Below are 21,074 nucleotides of genomic sequence, written 5' to 3' on the forward strand. Positions count from 1 at the left end.
CTATTTTCAGATCTATTGACAGTTGTTCTCCTGCAGTGTGAGTCCTCTGGGACATTATACTATTGTTCAGATCTATTTACAGTTGTTCTCCTGCAATGTGAGTCCTCTGGGACATAGTACTAGTACTTAACTTATTTATCTATTCATTACTGCTACATGTTTGCATTTAATTTCATACATTTGCATCCAACTGTCACTGCCTTTGTTGCTGCTTGATAACAGTAATACCAAATATAATTGACAGAGTACAAGAGACAAACCATAGTGCAGTCTTATTATTCAAATTCTCCATTTGAGAAATTCATGGATTTGTGGAAATCTGCAAATGTGTTCGCACCAAAAAAATATAGATTAATAACTGTAAACCAGAAAACAGTATAAATAATCCGTTTCTTTATTTTGTAAAGCAATGCAATGGATATAAGTCAAACATAATTCATTTGTGGATATATTAGTTTTTATTCTTTAACTTATTTTCTAAATATTGAATCATAAAATATAATTACTCCCAAAGTAATTAAAAATGTTTTAATTAAGTTACCCTATAAAGGTTTCACAAAAACAGTATGAATAATATCAAAACAAAATTGTTACCAATGAGCTACAAGCTACTGAGTAAATGTTGTTGTCCTATTGCAATATTTCATTAAAATTACTATAAAAATATATAAGAATCATTGATGAATTTCCACAATGCATTTGATTGTTAAGTTTTCATTCACATCTATCAGGATGTGCCCATTGATCCAAAACTTTTCCTATCTTCAATTTGATTGGATCTGTGGCAGCACATAGTTCTTTAACAACACTCTAAAAATAAAAATAAGAAACAATATGTGAATTAATGAGGAAAACAAGTAATAAAGATTTAAGAGCTGTGCCATGAGCCAATGATAGGCCCATCGCTTTTTTGAAAAATCCAGTTACTCCTCAATGTCAAATCAGAAATTTAAAAAAAAATACTAGATGGAGTTTTTTATAATATATATAAACCAGTCACATGAAAACTTCTCAAAGAACTTTTGAGATATTGTACTAAATCCAGATAATCACCTTTTTCAGGAATAAAATTTGTAAGGGTTTTGCAGAACACAGTTTCTCGCCTACTTTTGCTGTAAATGGCAGGCTGGGAAAAAAATCAATAAAATTATTCCTCTTGATTGTAAGAAGCTTCTGTCCAAGTTTGGAAAAAATTCAGGATAGTTTATGAATCTAATAAATGTATGTAAATAACTGGAAGAATGTCTTTTTATAAGTAAAATACAGATATACAGGTAAACAATTTTAACAAAATTTCCTTCTAGATACTAGCTTTTGATCATAAACAGTATCTGTCCAAGTTTGGTACAAATCCAAAATAGTATAAGAAAGTTATAAAAATTTTAAAAACTTAACCACAGAGTGAATGTGTTGTTTCCTGGCAGAAAATCTAAGTCCATTTAAAAATAAACTAAATGCTCCGCAGGGCGCAGCTTTATACGACTGCAGAGGTTGAACCCTGAACGGTTGGGGCAAGTATGGACACAACATTCAAGCTGGATTCAGCTCTAAATTTGGATTGTGATTAAATAGTTGACACAGCATAGGTTTCTGACACATAATGAATGTGGTCTAATGAACTTAATTTTTTTTTGCCTTTGAGCAATTCACTATGCTTTTGAATATTAATCCTCTCAAAAAAATGTTTGAAGAAATTTTCTTTTTATTTATGAAATCTAAAATGAAAAAAATTGAACCCCCCCCAATTTTTTTTCACATCCCCCTTTCCCTTATTCCAAAACTGATCTCAATTCAAATTTCTAATGGAGTTTGCAACAATAACTACTCATTTAAATACATATTAAAATGTAAAAAAAGTGCTTGTTATCACTGAATGGTAAAGATTGTTTTAATTTATCAGTTGGTAGTAAAAGTGAATATACATTGTATATTGTATAAAGCAATGATTTAAGTTGATTAAACTACTATTCTGGACAAAGAAAGATAACTCCAATTGAAAATATGAAAATTTCTTGCTCTTGCACAATATTGTGCAATTAGATATTTCTTGCTATTGCGCAATACTGTGCAATTGAAAATATTTGTTATTGCACAATACTGTGCAATTGAAAATTTCTTGCTATTGCACAATACTGTGCAATTGAAGATTTCTTGCTATTGCTGAATACTGTCCAATTGGAAATTTCTTGCTATTGCACAATACTTAATATAATAATTTTGGATCTTGATTTGGACCAACTTGAAAACTAGGCCCATAATCAAAAATCTAAGTACATGTTTAGATTCAGCATATCAAAGAAGCCCAAGAATTCAATTTTTGTTAAAATCAAACTTAGTTTAATTTTGGACCCTTTGGACTTTAATGTAGACCAATTTGAAAACGGGACCAAAAATTAAGAATTTACATACACAGTTAGATTCGGCATATCAAGGAACCCCAATTATTCAATTTTTGATGAAATCAAACAAAGTTTAATTTTGGACCCTTTGGGCCCCTTATTCCTAAACTGTTGGGACCAAAACTTCCAAAATCAATTCCAACCTTTCTTTTATGGTCATAAACCTTGTGTTTAAATTTCATAGATTTCTATTTACTTATACTAAAGTTATGGTGCGAAAACCAAGAAAAATGCTTATTTGGGCCCCTTTTTGACCCCTAATTCCTAAACTGTTCGGACCTCAACTCCCAAAATCAATCCCAACCTTCCTTTTGTGGTCATAAACCTTGTGTTTAAATTTCATTGATTTCTATTTACTTATACTAAAGTTATTGTGCGAAAACCAAGAATAATGCTTATTTGGGCCCTTTTTTGGCCGCTAATTCCTAAACTGTTTAAAACCAAAACTCCCAAAATTCATTCCAACCGTCCTTTTGTGGTCATAAACCTTGTGTCAAAATTTCATAGATTTCTATTTACTTAAACTAAAGTTATAGTGCGAAAACTAAGAAATGCTTATTTGGGCCCTTTTTGGCCCCTAATTCCTATAATGTTGGGACCAAAACTTCCAAAATCAATCCCAACCTTCCTTTTGTGGTAATAAACCTTGTGTTAAAATTTCATAGATTTCTATTCACATTTCCTAAAGTTAGAGTGCGAAAACTAAAAGTATTCGGACGACGACGACGCCAACATCATACCAATATACGACCAAAAAATTTTCAATTTTTGCGGTAATATAAAAACGGAAAAAATGGAATTTTATATTTACATAATTTACTTCTGGATACTATCTTACAATCATAAACAAGCTTCTGTCCAAGTTTGGTACAAATCCAGGATAGTTTAAGAAAGTTATTAAAATTTCAAAAACTTTAACCACAGAGTGAATTTTTGTAGACGCTGATGACAATGCCGACGGAATGTAGGATAACTATGTCTAACTTTTTCAACTAAAGTCAAAGGCTCGACCTCAACTCCCAAAATCAATCCCAACCTTCCTTTTGTGGTCATAAACCTTGTGTTTAAATTTCATTGATTTCTATTTACTTATACTAAAGTTATTGTGCGAAAACCAAGAATAATGCTTATTTGGGCCCTTTTTTGGCCGCTAATTCCTAAACTGTTTAAAACCAAAACTCCCAAAATTCATTCCAACCGTCCTTTTGTGGTCATAAACCTTGTGTCAAAATTTCATAGATTTCTATTTACTTAAACTAAAGTTATAGTGCGAAAACTAAGAAATGCTTATTTGGGCCCTTTTTGGCCCCTAATTCCTATAATGTTGGGACCAAAACTTCCAAAATCAATCCCAACCTTCCTTTTGTGGTAATAAACCTTGTGTTAAAATTTCATAGATTTCTATTCACATTTACTAAAGTTAGAGTGCGAAAACTAAAAGTATTCGGACGACGACGACGCCAACATCATACCAATATACGACCAAAAAATTTTCAATTTTTGCGGTAATATAAAAACGGAAAAAATGGAATTTTATATTTACATAATTTACTTCTGGATACTATCTTACAATCATAAACAAGCTTCTGTCCAAGTTTGGTACAAATCCAGGATAGTTTAAGAAAGTTATTAAAATTTCAAAAACTTTAACCACAGAGTGAATTTTTGTAGACGCTGATGACAATGCCGACGGAATGTAGGATAACTATGTCTAACTTTTTCAACTAAAGTCAAAGGCTCGACCTCAACTCCCAAAATCAATCCCAACCTTCCTTTTGTGGTCATAAACCTTGTGTTTAAATTTCATTGATTTCTATTTACTTATACTAAAGTTATTGTGCGAAAACCAAGAATAATGCTTATTTGGGCCCTTTTTTGGCCGCTAATTCCTAAACTGTTTAAAACCAAAACTCCCAAAATTCATTCCAACCGTCCTTTTGTGGTCATAAACCTTGTGTCAAAATTTCATAGATTTCTATTTACTTAAACTAAAGTTATAGTGCGAAAACTAAGAAATGCTTATTTGGGCCCTTTTTGGCCCCTAATTCCTATAATGTTGGGACCAAAACTTCCAAAATCAATCACAACCTTCCTTTTGTGGTAATAAACCTTGTGTTAAAATTTCATAGATTTCTATTCACATTTACTAAAGTTAGAGTGCGAAAACTAAAAGTATTCGGACGACGACGACGCCAACATCATACCAATATACGACCAAAAAATTTTCAATTTTTGCGGTAATATAAAAACGGAAAAAATGGAATTTTATATTTACATAATTTACTTCTGGATACTATCTTACAATCATAAACAAGCTTCTGTCCAAGTTTGGTACAAATCCAGGATAGTTTAAGAAAGTTATTAAAATTTCAAAAACTTTAACCACAGAGTGAATTTTTGTAGACGCTGATGACAATGCCGACGGAATGTAGGATAACTATGTCTAACTTTTTCAACTAAAGTCAAAGGCTCGACAAAAACCCAATAGCTCAGAAACATAAAATCCAAAATTTATAAAATCAAAAGGCAATGTCAATAGATATACCAAAATTTCAAGAACACTGCTCAAAGCATTTTTGAGTTATTGTCAGAAAACTTGAAAATCCACCATCTCAAAGAAAAACTAGAGGCTCTTAAGAGCTTGCGTCGCTCACCTTGGTCTATGTGCATATGAAACAAAGGACACAGATGGATTAATGACAAAATTGTGTTTTGGTGATGTTAATATGTTTGTAGATCTTACTTTACTGACCATTCTTGCTTCTTACAATAATCTCTATTTATAACGAACTTGGCTGGCCCATTAGTTACAGAGGAAAATAGTTAGTTAAAATTTACAAAGATTACAAAAATTTACAAAAAATTGGTAAAAAATGACTATAAGTTTTAAAGGGCAATAACTCCTTAAGGGTCAACTGACCATTTTGGTCATGTTGACTTATTTGTAGATCTTACTTTGCTGAACATTATTGCTGTTTACAGTTTATCTCTATTTATAATAATATTCAAGATAATAGTCAAAAAACGGCAAAATTTCCTTAAAATTGCCAATTCAGGGGCAGCAACCCAACAACCGGTTGGCCGATTCGTCTGATAATCTCAGGGCAGATATAAGTTGAACTGATAAACAATCAAACCCCATGTCAGATTTGCTCTAAATGCTTTGGTTTCAGAGTTATAAGCCAAAATCTACATTTTACCCCTATGTTCTATTTTTAGCCATGGCGGCCATCTTGGTTGGTTCGCTGGGTCACGCCACACATTTTTTAAACTAGATACCCAAATAATGATTGTGGCCAAGTTTGGTAAAATTTGGCCCAGTAGTTTCAGAGGAGAAGATTTTTGTAAAAGTTAATGATGACGGACGATGACGACAGATGCTGGACGCCAAGTGATGATAAAAGCTCACTCGGCCCTTCGGGCCAGGTGAGCTAAAAACCATAACTTGGAAATGTAACATCCGAAATTTATGAAAATCGATAGGGAGCTTACTTCAATAGATATAAACAATTCATCAAAGCTTGGCTACAGTGTTTTTGAGTTATTGAGTTAATGAAAAGCATTTAGTTTATCATTTTTATAGTTATTGCATGGAAACAACATAAAGAGACATGTTCCAATCAAACAAGGACCATAACTCCTGATCAGCAAAAGTGAAAATCATCAACATCAATTTGAAACTTGAACTCTTAATTTTTCATCAATAACTACATTTCAAAATTTTAAATAGCATTGGATTAACAGTTCAAAAGTTGACTTCCACCAACCTGTCTTTAAATCAATAAATGTCTATATATTACATGTATATGAAACTTACATCAGATAATGTAGGTATTTCTGTATTATCTACAATCTGTTCTGGTGAGCTAGCTCCCACTATATATGACTGTACATTTTCCTGTTGTACCAACCAGGCTAAAGATGCTTTGGCCATGGTCACATTGGCTCTCTTACATATATCTCTTATCTTATCTAAAGCCTGAAACAAGATTTATACTGGACATTAATATCTATGAAAAAGATGCTTTGGCCTTGGTCACATTGGCTCTCATACATATATCTCTTATCTTATCTAAATAAAATTGAGAAAGGAAATGGGGAATGTGTCAAAGCAACAACAACCCAACCATAGAGCAGACTACAGCCTGAAACAAGATTAAAACTTAATATTGAAGACAGGGCACATATAAAGGATGGACATAGTTTTGTAATGGTAGACTTGTGCTACTTATTTGTGTGTAGTTCTAAATATGGCCATGTGTTCATTTGCTCTTCAAAATATGTTCTTTTTTTGCCCCATGGTGTTATCAGTTTGTTTTTGTATATGAGTTTGATTTTCCTTTTGGTATCAATTGGATTGTTACATTTTAATTGGTCAGCTTTCAAATTAGAAAAATAAAAATTCATCTATTTCAGAACTGTATAAAGTTTGAAGCAAAGCTTACAACCTTTTTTTGGAAAGGAATCACATTTATGTCTAAAACAAATATGCTGGATTGGAATCAGGTTTGAATAAAGTGTTGTGTTTCCTCATGGCATAGTCTTCTCTATACTAGATGTTCTCCATTAAGAATTAGACATTTTAAATTATTACCTCAAACACTTCCTTTTCTGCTCCTGGTTGACCATGTCTAGATATATCACAACTGTAACAGATGAAACAAGAATGTGTCCACAGTACACGGATGCCCCACTCACACTATCATTTTCTATGTTTAAAGGACTGTGAAATTGGAATAAATTCTCTAATTTGGCATTAAAATTAGAATGATCTTATCAAAGGAAACATGTATACTAAGTTTCAAGTTGATTGGACTTCTACTTTATCAAAAACTACCTTGACCAAAAACTTTAACCTGAAATTTGCACTATCATTTTCTATGTTCAGTGAACCGTAAAATTGGGGTCAAAACTCTAATTTGGCATTTAAATTAGAAAGATCATATCATAGGGCACATGTATACTAAGTTTCAAGTTGATTGGACTTCAACTTCATCAAAAACTACCTTGACCAAAAACTTTAACCTGAAATTTGCACTATCATTTTCTATGTTCAGTGAACCGTAAAATTGGGGGTCAAAACTCTAATTTGGCATTTAAATTAGAAAGATCATATCATAGGGCACATGTATACTAAGTTTCAAGTTGATTGGACTTCAACTTCATCAAAAACTACCTTGACCAAAAACTTTAACCTGAAATTTGCACTATCATTTTCTATGTTCAGTGAACCGTAAAATTGGGGTCAAAACTCTAATTTGGCATTTAAATTAGAAAGATCATATCATAGGGCACATGTATACTAAGTTTCAAGTTGATTGGACTTCAACTTCATCAAAAACTACCTTGACCAAAAACTTTAACCTGAAGCCAAAAACTTTAACCTGAAATTTGCACTATCATTTTCTATGTTCAGTGAACCGTAAAATTGGGGTCAAAACTCTAATTTGGCATTTAAATTAGAAAGATCATATCATAGGGCACATGTATACTAAGTTTCAAGTTGATTGGACTTCAACTTCATCAAAAACTACCTTGACCAAAAACTTTAACCTGAAGCCAAAAACTTTAACCTGAAATTTGCACTATCATTTTCTATCAGTGAACCGTAAAATTGGGGTCAAAACTCTAATTTGGCATTTAAATTAGAAAGATCATATCATAAGGAACATGTGTACTAAGTTTCAAGTTGATTGGACTTCAACTTCATCAAAAACTACCTCGACCAAAAACTTTAACCTGAAGCGGGACAGACGGACGAACGGACGAACGAACAGACGGACGAACGGACGCACAGACCAGAAAACATAATGCCCCTAAATGGGGCATAAAAATACATTTCAATAAAATTATCAGATAGCACAACTAGTATTGGAAAGATTAGATGTTAAGTAACATAAGGTATTATGCTATAAAAATAATAACTAAATGAAGAATTCATGTACAGAAAATTCACCTTGCAACAAGACAGCACTGATAAATATTATACACTATGAACACTGGTGAACTAAAGTGTTGTTGGGGCAATCATTGATTTTTTTTTATTTGAAATCTTTAAATACTATTCTATATTCAAATGTAAATTAAAAAGACCCATAGAATACTAATAAAATCTAGGTGACAAAATCCTATGTGTGACTTAATGCTGACCTTTCTTTTGAGAATAGTTTTCCTCTCTTCCTGCCTACAGGAACATCTTCAGGTTTAGCAAATCTTCCCGATAGTAATCCTTGTTGTAAGGGTGAGTATGCCAGAATACCAACACCATTCTCTTTACAGATTGGTAACACCTCAAATTCAGCTGATCTCCATAACAAGTTGTAACCCATCTGTTAGTAGACATGCTAATATTTAGTATCAATTATACACGAGTTTAGGCAAAGCTTTAGAATATCTTAATTTGTCCTTATCCAACCGGTCATAAAAGAATGTAAACAAACGTACACTGGAAAGTAAGTATTTTATAACTTATTCTTAAAGAACATATGCAAGAAAAGTACAAATTTTCTGTACACTTTCAACATATTCATTTTTATTTACACATGTCATTTTAGTCCGGCGGCTACAAGCATATTTCAGACGAATTGTGCACATCCTGTTACAAGCATGAAATTTGGCATAGACCTTCCTCAACTATTACTCTTTTATTTCAGATAGGGAGGCATTTGAAAAAAATGTCTCACTTCCGGTAAAATCCAAAATGGCGGACGTCATACTTAAATCAGCCCAAAACGAAGGCTAGCGTGTAAAAATGTGTTATTATCATGCTACTATCATAATATTTGGTACAGACCTTTGTTTTTTACTACTTTTGGATAAATTAAATAGATTAGATGTCTTCAGAAACCCCACTTTCGGTTAAAATCCAATATGGCTGACATTGTACTTAAATAAGCTTATTTTTTAGGGAGGGTAACTGAAATGTGTTTTAACGTATTGCTACTATCATTACATTGTGTATGAACCTTTCTTTGGTGTTTCTGATGGATACAATGCATAAGACATATGTCTGAAAAACCCTTTCTTCCGGGTATATCCAAAATGGCGGACAGAGAAATATCAATTTTTTATTCAAATTTTCATTTTTTTCAATATGTAAAGAATGATTTTATTTTGTGCTGGTCATTAAACTTTTGGCTTAAAGTTATCCTCAAAACCACTTATTCTAGCATGTTGTAAATATTTAGATATAAAGTTGACACTTCCAGTTAAAAATATGACGTAAATTTCAAAGATGAGTCCTCAATCTATTTCTTCGATTTAGAGTTTTGGATAGATTGATTTAAACAAAATAAAATCACTATAGTACTAAAAATTATTTAAAATTATTACTATTTGGCCAAGAATACATGTTTATTCACAGTCACCATGACATGCACACATCGCAATGCACGGGATACCCGATTTTCCACATTAAAAATGACCGCGGAATCCTTTCTTACATCCACAATGTATAAGCTTTTGACAAAATGATGAGGCCTCAAAAAGAGTTTTTCAAAAGTTATCCTCTTTGTCCCCGCCTGGAGTGGGTAGCATAAGAGCCAATCCCAAGCTCGTCTCCCTAAACACCTGCCTTAGTATATTGCATTATTTACATGCTGGAAAAGACTAGACCAAGTTGAGGGAATAGCCTCGAAAAGCCGTCCCTGTTGCGCAAATAGTTATTTTCTTGCTTCGTTAACCATGTTATACCCATCTGCTAAGTTTGTGCGATCTTACAGTAAAACCCCGGCGATTTAGTCTGATTAATCATCATTCTTTTTGTTAAAGTCACATCTTCAAATGCAATCAATGTCTCCCACATAGTCTTTTCCCCCCTTTCAAGCAAAGAGAGAACCATATCACAACAGATAAAGACATGGATAACAATAAGTGTTTCAGATCACCCAGATCACTCATTGCCTAGTGCATTTGAAAGGCCATTGATAGATATTAATCCAAAGTCTTTTGCCCTCCCAAACACAACGTCTACCCCTATGTCACGGAATAGCGAAACAGTATTGACAACATCATCATTAACGACTGTTCGAATCATGACTCGTTTAAGTGCGTGTTTCACTGCATCAGACACATGCACCATGATTTTAGTGTCTGCCTCTAAATGTGAACTTGGTGCTGAACTTGAAATACATTACGTGGTGGATAAGATAGAATATCCTGACCATTTGTTGCTATAACTACCATACGCATCCAAGACTTCATCCACTTGTATTTCAGTTTCAAGGTATTTTATTTAGGTAAGGACATAATACCCAATCAGCATACTCAGTAGGCCGCAATTCACTATCGGAGAGCTGATTTCCAACATTTACAAAGACTGTGGTTTTGTTTCTCACATCTTAATAAATTCTGCAAAAACACATATTTTCTTGCCTTGTTAACCTAATCTGTTTTTTTTTTTTTTTTATCTTCCAACAAAACCACGTATCGTTTTCAATGACATTAAACATCAAATCCATATGGTGATGTTGGCTGGTCAATCATCATTCTAAATGCTATAGTCACATCTTCAAACTCCATTAATGTCACCAACGCAGTTCCTTTTCCAGCGAACGTGTTATCTTTTAATGCCTAGTGCATTTGAAAGGTCATTGATTGATATATATCTTATACTTTTCCCCTTCTAAATGCAAACCAAAGTTTGTCTGCCCTATGTCACGGAATAGCGAAACAGCAATGACATCAGTATCGACTGTTTGAGTCATGACTCAGTTAAGTCTATGTTTCACTGCATCAGACACATCTATCTTGATTCTAGTGTCAGTCTTTTCGTGTAAACATGGTGCTAAACTTGAAACATCATCAAGTGGTGGATAACACTAAACATCCTGAGCATTTGTTGCTTCAACTACCTTGTACTCAAAATTGTATTGAGCAAGCTCCTGTGAATGAAAACTTAAAAGTTCTTTCTTACTGTCGTCATCTCTCAGAAAACTTTCCCATCTTTGAGGATGTTTTTAATCTTGGGTTCGTCTGTGTATTCCCTTTCCCCTAAATGTTGCCCTTGCTTCTTTTAGCAGCTTTAAAACTACCAGTATTTCGCTATTCCGTAACAAAGGGGCAGACGAACTATTGATTGTATTTGGGGAGGCAAAAATCTTTGGATAAATATCTATCAATGGCCTTTCAAATGCACTAGGCAATGAGTGATCACACACTTTTATTTCTGACCAATACCTTATGACGGGTTGTGATACTGTTCTCTCTTTGTTTGAAAAGGAAAAAAAAGACTGCGTGGGAGACATTAATGGTATTTGAAGATGTGACTTTAACATAAAGAATGATGATTGATCAGCCTAAATCACCGGGGTTGTACTGTACAAACTTATCAGATCTAACATGATTAACGAACCAAGAAAGTCAATTTTTGCACAAAAGGGAAATCTCATTTTAAGTGAGGCTATTCCCACGAATTGTTCTAGTCTTTTCAAGCATGTAAAACGTGTAATATACTAATGCAGGTGTTTAGTGAGACGAGCTTTGGATTGACTCTTATGCTACCTAGTCTTGTCACTAATGGATTGCGAAGGGACAAAGAGGGTCCCTTTAAAAAAAAACTCTTTCTGAGACCTCATCATTTTTTCAGAAGCTTGTACATTATGGATGTAAGAAAGGATGCCGCAGTTATTTTTAATGTGTAAAATCGGGTCTCCCGTGCACTGCCTTGTGTGCATGTGGTGGTGATTGTGAATAAGCATGTATTCTTGGCCAAATAGAAGTAGTTTTAAATATTTTTTAGTACTATAGTGATTTTATTTTGTTTAAATCAATCTATCCAAAACTCTACATCGAAGAAATAGATTGAGGACTCATCTTTAAAATTTACGTCATATTTTTACCGGAAGTGTCAACTTTATATCTTAGCATTTACAACATGCTAGAATAAGTGGTTTTGGGGATAACTTAAAGCCAAAAGTTTAATGACCAGCACAAAATAAAATCATTTTCTTTACATTTTGAAGAAAGTTGAAAATTTGAATAAAAAATTGATATTTCTCTGTCCGCCATTTTGGATACTTCCGGAAGTATGGGTTTTTAAGACATATGTCTTATACATTGTCTCCATCAGAAGCACCAAAGAAAGGTTCATATACAATGTAATTATAGTAGCAATACGTTAAAACACATTTCAATTACCCTCCCTAAAAAATAACCTTATTTAAGTACAATGTCCGCCACATTGGATTTTAACCGGAAGTGGGGTTTCTGAAGACATCTAATCTATTTAATTTATCCAAAAGTAGTAAAACACAAAGGTCTGTACCAAATATTATGATAGTAGCATGATAATAGGACATTTTTACACGCTAGCCTTCGATATTGGGCTGATTTAAGTATAACTTCCGCCATTTTGGATTTTACCGGAAGTGAGACATTTTTTTCAAATGCCTCCCTATCTGAAATAAAAGAGTAATAGTTGAGGAAGGTCTATGCCAAATTTCATGCTTGTATCAGGATGTGCACAATTTTTTACAAAGCCGCCAGACTATTTGTAATTCCAGTTTAAAAGTGCACATGTTTCAAAGTTTATTTTTTTTCTGTGATTTTAACTTATTTTAATACTTGTGACGTGTTCTTAAATCTTTATTAACAAAGCATTTTTAACTTCTATTTGATGATGGAAAACAGGTTTTCCACGAATATACCGCAAAAATTTCACACAATTTGAAATATAGTTTCATAAGATGTTATCTAGCTGTTTATTTTTTTTTACTTGAATACTTGAATACTTGTGGCAAGAAGGGGGTTAGTACAATGTACCAGTGTGAACTTTACAAGGCTGATTACGGTATGAGTTCTTTGAGTTTAATTTAAACATTTCTCTTACCTGGTTAGTGACAGGTTTTCCACCAGCCTCCAGTAATTGCTTCATATTCTTAGGGCCATAGTTTGATACTCCGTAATAACGAATCCTTCCTAAAGACTTCTGTCTCTCCAACTCCTTAACACCAGCTGCAGGGTCAGACATAAAACTGGGAAAATGAACCTGAATATCAAATATTTTAATGGTGAAATAGGAATTTTTATACAATGGACACTTCCCTTTCAATAAAATGTATCTACTATTCATAAATATCTTAACTGCTTAACTTAACAAATGTACATAGTTTGTCCGAATTGACAGAATTTTAAGGGGACATAACTCTATAACAGTAAAAATAATGCCACCCTTATTCAAATTTGATCTGTCACCATGAGTCTGTGTTTGGTCGTTATAAGCATTTTATATTGTAGTAATATTTAAACTGTAATTGATTGCCGTTAAACATGCACTTTGATTAGTTAATTAAAAAAAAATATCATTTGTTTGTAGTAAAGTAAAGTTTGAGTGCAGAAATAGCAAATTAAGTTTTAAAAGGGAGATAACTAGATAACAGTAAAAGTGAGGCCAACCTAATTTGAATTGATCTCTGTTTGGTGGTAATAGGTAATTGCTTGCTTCCACTTCATTTGAACTATGGTAACAGTAATACGTCTCCTAATTTTTATAGTGTGTATAAGTTTTAGGACATTTTGTTGTTGAAAAGTAGAGAAAAGTGTAGAAATTTCAAATTCAGCAACTTTCAATTTATAAAGGGACATAACTTAAGTATGGTAAAGTGACGCCACCAAAATTTATTAGACTTGATCTGTGTTTAGATGTACTAAGTATTGTGTTTAAGTTTTAGAACATTTTGTTGAGGCAAAGTAAAGTAAAAGTGTGGAAATGGCAGGGTCATAATCAAAGAGCTGATAGCTCTGAGGAAAATGATGCCACTGTCTCTAATGTTGGGATATTTTTTATGCAAGTCTTGATTTTCACATACTGTAATTAGTTCAACATTGCAACATGTCTCGTAAGCATATAATTGATATTTGTATATGTGTGTGTGTGAAGTAAAGATGACAACTGACTGGTTTTTTTTTTGTACAAATGAATAGGTCAAGAGTCAAAACTACTTGAATGATCTACAGTATCCAATTACTACTGGATCTTAAGTATTCTTAGTAATGTGATTTTTTTCTTGCAATTACATTTTTCTAAATCAAGAATACAGACTATAAGTATCCTTTTCAACCCAAATGATTATGAAGAGCCTGTTGTAACATGCTCTTATACCCCACTAGTCCTATAACATATGACTTCGCATTCTTATTAAATTTTTTACGTTTTTATACTGATATTTTCATTTTTTTTTTTAATTTAATGCGAAGTGTGGCACATTGATAGTAATTTTTTTTTATCAAAATAGTAATTAGAAATAGTAAATAATGCCACCGAGGTCATATGTTATCGGACTAATACACCACATACTCATTAAATAAGTTACTAGTGACATAGTTATTTCTGTTACTTGAAGCAAATTCTATTTCTGTACACAATAGCATAATATTGTTATACTAGTTTTATTTCACCTTGAAGATTAGACAAATGGGGATACTCCTTTGATTTTTTATTTCATGTCAGTCAGGTCGCTTTATATGAAACTTGAAACCACTTCTCTGCCATATTGATATTTTATAACAACTCTGCCCTTGACCCATATAATTGATATTCATTCTTTAACCATATATCATAGTAAGCTAGTTTTTTTGATTTTGCACTAACCCACAATCTTTCATGTCAAATTTCTGTCTCCATTCAAGTTTATGCCATTGAACCATCATGGTATTAAACACAATTTCAAGCGATTATGCTGTTATAGTGGGTCACCATATATTCAACTTATTGAAATTTGTGTCAGATTAGAACAATGAACTAGACCTTTAGGAATGGATCTTATAATTTAATATGGAGCCATAGTATGGGACCCCTGCCCGTAAACAAAAATAAACAAGCTTGAAAGGATACACGTCAAGCGGCAAAATTCAACACCAGAGATTACAAGTCAAGAGAGGATGGATACGTCTTCAAAATGCTTGCCAAACTTGAACTACAACAAGATCTCCAGACAAGGACGAACAAGGCGTTGATGCCAAAGTTAATGTTTATGTAAAATGTAGTTGAGGGGCTGATTCCCGCTATTGAACCAGACGAATTCCTCAAAAAGAAAGTTCGAAGAGAACCATAACTGCCGAGAAATTCAAAGAATACCACGCAACAATTATTGTGGAAAAGCAAGTGAAGAATAACTCTAACTGTGAGTGTATTGACACTCCACCAAGTAAAACACCATACAATATTCAAACTCATTCTTTATAAAACAGTGATCGCGTGGAAACAGCTAGACAACACTTTTGTGCACACATCAAGCGTAGAGAGCCTCAAATCTGTTCTCACATCCCGCCAATAAATCGGCGGTGCTCTCTCAAAACTGTTGTATTAAAGCCAGTATTGCTATCGACAATTTATTCACATGTCATACAGATACAGTTACAGACTCTGCAACTTTGTAAACAAAGATTGAGTCCCAGTCTGTGACGTTAACCACTAGTCTGATGCCCTAGACTAGTAATGTTCAGCTCGGACTAGTAAATTTTAATTATCGCTAGCCCAACCGGACAAGAAAGAAATATAATGTCCTTTCTCTGTTATTTGAAATTTAAACATATTTGAAGTTTAGATTGACAAGTAATGCAGAAAATATCGTCAAATCAATGTGTACAATGTCCTTTTTTTCTGTTGAACTAATAGGAGAAATATTGGTAATATCGAAATAAAAAACAGAACTAAATTACAGAAATCGCTTAAATTTTACAATTATTTAGTTAATGTACAGCTTGTTTGAAAACAATAATAAAACATATAAGTCACTGATTAGTTAAAAAAGATATTTCAATTTAAACTTCAAAAAATTACATTTTTGCACCAAAGGGAGATAATTTAGAGCTTTTTCAATGATATAAACATTTTTAAAGTCATCTGTAACCAAACTAAATCGATTTGTCTGGGTGATTTTTGTACCATATTATAAAGTAATAACTAATAGTGTAATAAATGAAATTTGTAATGAAAAAACAAATGTTTAATTTTTGGCTGATTTTTTTGTTCCCGCAAGCCTCCTTAACATCGTGTTGGCACACTTCGATCTTTTTGGTAATAAGAAGGACCGGAGAGCATGTGTCATCAGACGATTCATATGCACCGCTTGGGTATAACCGTATTACTAATTTCTGATTATTAAGAACTTCGTAAATCTGGAGAAAGACCAGTATCTATCCAATGTATATCAAGATGATTCCGATTAATATTTTTTTAAAGGTTGTTATTAAGTTGAAATGGTAAGAAAGGCTGACATTATTTAGGAGAACTTTTTTGTCTAGAGATTGCTGATCATTGGAGTGTAAAAAGTCCAACACCATAACAAAACGGATCTATGTATACATACCAATTGTTTACGATTGTAAGATATGTGCATACAAGTGAAAGCTCGAATAAATATGAAAAATATAGCAAACGGATAGCTCCAAATACCATTAATAATAAAAAAAATATGGACAGGACAAATCTGGTCAATGGTATCGGAAACATGCCGCTGATAGCGTCATTTTCAAAAAAATATATATGATAGACAGCAACCAACAATCAAAGTGCTTGTAAGCACTGACGGGTAAAGATGGCTTTACTTTATCAGTGGGAAGTAAACTTAAGTATTACATTGTATAAAGCTTTAAGTTGATTCATCTAGAATTCTGGACAAAGGAAGATAATTCCAATTTTTAAAGATGACTTTAACAATGACATCATTGATATTTTTATAACAGATATCAGTTTAAATTACTGCAGATATATAGTACATGTATTAGAATGTTAGGCACTGTATTGTGTGTATATCAAAGGTATTGATAAACCTTGGAAGACTTAAGATATAAAGTCATTTCTATAGACTTTTGATTGCATTTTATGTAATCTTTACCCAAAACCTATTTAATAACAGACATCTGACTTAATAGGACAAGCACAAACAGAATGTGCAAGATTTAACCTGTGTCTTGTGAACATGGATATTAACTGAATTATATCAAAGCAGTCTGTTTCTATATTAAAATACCTGTAATAAATCTAGGTAGTCTGTTTCTAGTTTACGCAGACATTTTGTGATTGCTTCATCTATCTGCTCTGCACTATACGACGGTGTATCAACTCCTTGTCTGAATCCAAACTTTGAAGCAATAACAGCATTCTGTCTCCGCCCCTTTAAACATTTCCCAAGGACTTCCTCTGATCCACCATATCCCTACACATAAAAAAGTTCTTTATATACATGTAACATAACATATATCCCTATACATAAAAAAGTTCTTTATATACATGTAACATAACATATATCCCTACACATAAAAAAGTTCTTTATATATGTTGTGTACAAGTTATCATTTTGTACAAATTATAATTTGTACAAAAAAATTGTACAAATTATAATTTGTACAAAAAAGTGCCTGTACAAATTACAATTGGTATAATATTTGACGAAAATTCACTTATAAATTGTTAAATTGTACAACAATTTATAATATTGATTTTTGTGGAAAAAGCAGATACACACCACCATAGAATTGTTATTTAAAAGTGACATCTGATGTACAAAATTTAAATAAAGGTATAAAGTTATTTATCATTCATTTGAGCACGTGAGTGAATGATAACATCTGGAATTTCATCTCTAGACTTTCACATTTATCTCTTCTTCAACACTTTGCAATGGCTAATCAGTTTGGAGTCAATTGCTCTAATAAGTTTCCAAAGCTATTTATATGAGATATTATTATTTACACTCTTCTAGTCAACTACTCAGTTGATGAAATTGTGTAAAAATGGTCGGAATTGTTGATCAGAAGATAAAATTTGTCAAACAGGTTTTAAACAGGGATACAGTTTGTACATGAAAGAAGAATCATATGTCAAGGACAAGCATAATGGGCTTATTGTTAAATTGAGTACAATAAACAATAGACCCAAGACTTATACCTTACCAAGAAAACAACTCCAGAACAATAACTCAGTTATAATCACAACTTGTTTCGGGTTAATGCCTTTATACATATTCCTCAGTGTGATCGTGTCCAAACCAGTGTGAATTTTAACAGGTTATTTATGTCTTATAGTTAAATTGAAGGTCTTAAAGACACATGTTAATTTACAGCATCGGTTCTTATGCTTCAACTTTTGCTACGTAAAAAAACAGGTTGTCCATGGTTTTTTTTCTTGTAAATGCATAGGTGGAAAAGATGTTGTGCAATTCCCGATGCCATAGTTCACTCACCTGCTCAATCGAAATCAATCATAAAGAACTACTGAAGTATTTGATAAATAAGATGTACTTTGTTGTAATTTTATAACAATTCTGTTATGTGGGTCTCATTGGGGTCTAAGCGTGACGCAGGATTGACGATTTTTTTGTAAGGGTGACACGTGAAAGTCAAATTATTGTGTCGTGAAAACGGGAAATGAGGTCTAGCGGGACTTGGGAAATAACAAAAAAATGAGAATTTTTTACGTAGATAGTGTAAGCGGGATACGGGAATCTGACAAAACAATAAGGGGGATCCGGGATCGGAATCCCCCAATGAGACTCCCTGTTATGTGTATCAAAGCTTTTTACACCAAAATACATATAATATGCATTTACATTAAAATGAATAATACTTTTGTTCCAAGATGACTGGCTGTGTTACAATGTAACTAAATATTTAAACTGTTTCACAATGATGTAATTTTTAATCCTTAGTAAATTCATGTATGACCTAGCCATTGGAATATATGAATAGTAACATAAAGAATATTCCCTTCGCTAAAATCCTCCTGTCCCTTTTTGTAAAAAAACAAATAAACAAAAATATATATTGATATAAATAGTATTACATGATCAACCCCTGCTTGTTAATCATGATAATGGTTTACTTAAATACAAATTGTGACTTGGATGGAGAGAATTGTCTCATTGACACTCATACCACATCGTCTTATATCTAATTAGGGGAACATTATATTTTTCTATCAAACATATCCATGTTTCTCTCTGCATATCTTTTACTCACAAGATAATGTTAGAAGTATAGACATACCTATGATATTTTCTCTATCTTTTACTCAAAAGATAACGTTAGAAGTTTAGACATACCTATGATATTTTCTCTATCTTTTACTCAAAAGATAACAAAATAAGTTTAGACATACCCACGATATTTTCTCAAGTTAAAATAATCATAACCTACCTCAGCTGTGTCGAAGAAGTTAACTCCGACTTCAAAACATTTATCCACAATAGCTTTAGATACCTGACAAAAAATAGCAGTAATTGTTCAATATGGCAGTGCTAACTTAATAAAATAGCGTTTCTCTGCTTTTCAACAGAAATATCCCTTTCCTCAACCCCTTTAAATTCTCTGTATAACTGATACGGTGTGTGTCAATCATTTGACTGTGACACATTTCTTTTTTATTTCTAAAGTAGAATATAACCATTTAAACAGCATAAAGCAGATGAAATTGTTTGATTGAATGATTGATTAATTGATTATAAGTTGCTTAATGTCAAGTGGCATAAACTTTTCTAATATTTGGCCACACAGAGATTACACTTCATCTTCAGGAAATGTAGAAGAAACTTTGAACCAAACAGGCTTCTAAATCATAAAAAAAAAAAATATTCCTAATTTCAAGTTGTGGCCTATCTAATCATCTAATCATGTCCAGTTTTCGTTTTTAATTTTATGTTTTAGCTTCAGAAAAAGTCATGCATTATCAAGTTTCTCAAAAATAGGAAATAACATTCACTAAACATAGCGCCATTTAAAATAATCATCATTGACTTGAAAGACCTTAGAGATCCTTATAGCCTAGTGGCAATGCAAAAAATATTACTTGTTTCTCTGAAACCTTGTCTAGTTCTATTTTTAACCTGTTTTATTAATTTTTTGGAGATGAAAAAATAAAGTGTTGCTTTGTTTCAATTGACAACTTTTTATGAAGCTTAAATTGCTTTCACTTTAATCATGTGTAACGAGAGTGGAAGTTTCCACTGGCTTCGTTTTCCCGTTGTCTACCCAAGTTCTGGGATATTGGACAAACTACGTACAACACGTAAATATAAACAAAATGTTTATTTAAAGACATACATTATGGTTGAACATATGATTACATGAATAAATATACTACAATACGTGTGGCTAGTCTACTTTTCCTTATAAAGTTCCATATTTGAAAGCCAAACAGTATGAGCGTCTGCTCATTTCAAATCCTAAGTGTAGACCGAACCCGGTGAGTGACGTCGTACAATTTCCCAAAATAAATGGAATAAACAAGTAAACAAAGTGACCACCATTACACATGTTTTAAAAATAGCTTATGTTATCACTATCAGCTAGTTATGAACAGATAGTGCACTGCACCAGAGACTACAACACAAGACATTAACCAGCAACTGTACAGATGGACAGTAAAAGCTAATGTACAAAACTGGGTCAAGTGTGACTCCTTCTTAAATTGGGTCAAAACTTGTGATATATAAATTTAAGATAAGCCTTATCATAAGAATGGATTTTTAAGATAAATATTTTTCAGTTACACGTTAATTTTCAGTCCTTAGAATCCTACCTCCTCTGGTTGGGCATCCCATGAAGGGTTTGCTTTATTCGCATTGAACTGCCAACACCCTAAACATAGTCTAGATACGTTTAAATCGGTACCGGGGAGTAACACTCTAGCAGCTGACATTTTTTGCTTGTGGATGAAGTTGCTCTGGTTCCCTAGAC

The 21,074-nt window shown here is 32.7% G+C and overlaps 1 protein-coding gene across 1 annotated transcript; it reads right to left on the reverse strand.

The window, feature by feature from the left end:
• Positions 1-439: 439 nt before the first annotated feature.
• Positions 440-21,074, reverse strand: LOC143065483 (1-deoxyxylulose-5-phosphate synthase YajO-like). Its single transcript, XM_076239066.1, has 8 exons — positions 20,917-21,074; positions 19,536-19,598; positions 17,372-17,557; positions 13,228-13,386; positions 8,550-8,728; positions 6,994-7,045; positions 6,217-6,378; positions 440-810 (listed from the first exon to the last, which is right to left on the reverse strand). Exons 1-8 carry the CDS (start codon positions 21,034-21,036, stop codon positions 715-717), a joined length of 1,017 nt encoding a protein of 338 aa, XP_076095181.1. The 5' UTR covers positions 21,037-21,074; the 3' UTR covers positions 440-714.

The sequence above is a fragment of the Mytilus galloprovincialis genome, chromosome 2 (assembly GCF_965363235.1).
Source record: "Mytilus galloprovincialis chromosome 2, xbMytGall1.hap1.1, whole genome shotgun sequence".
Taxonomy (NCBI): Eukaryota; Metazoa; Mollusca; class Bivalvia; order Mytilida; family Mytilidae; genus Mytilus; species Mytilus galloprovincialis.

Coding starts and splice junctions, on each gene's coding strand:
- LOC143065483 (XM_076239066.1), bottom strand. CDS start 21,036: ATGTCAGCTGCTAGAGTGTTACTCCCCGGTACCGATTTAAACGTATCT. Junction 7,046..8,549: donor AAACTATTCTCAAAAGAAAG/GTCAGCATTAAG, acceptor CATCTGTTACAG/TTGTGATATATCTAGACATG. Junction 6,379..6,993: donor CAGAAAAGGAAGTGTTTGAG/GTAATAATTTAA, acceptor ATCTTGTTTCAG/GCTTTAGATAAGATAAGAGA.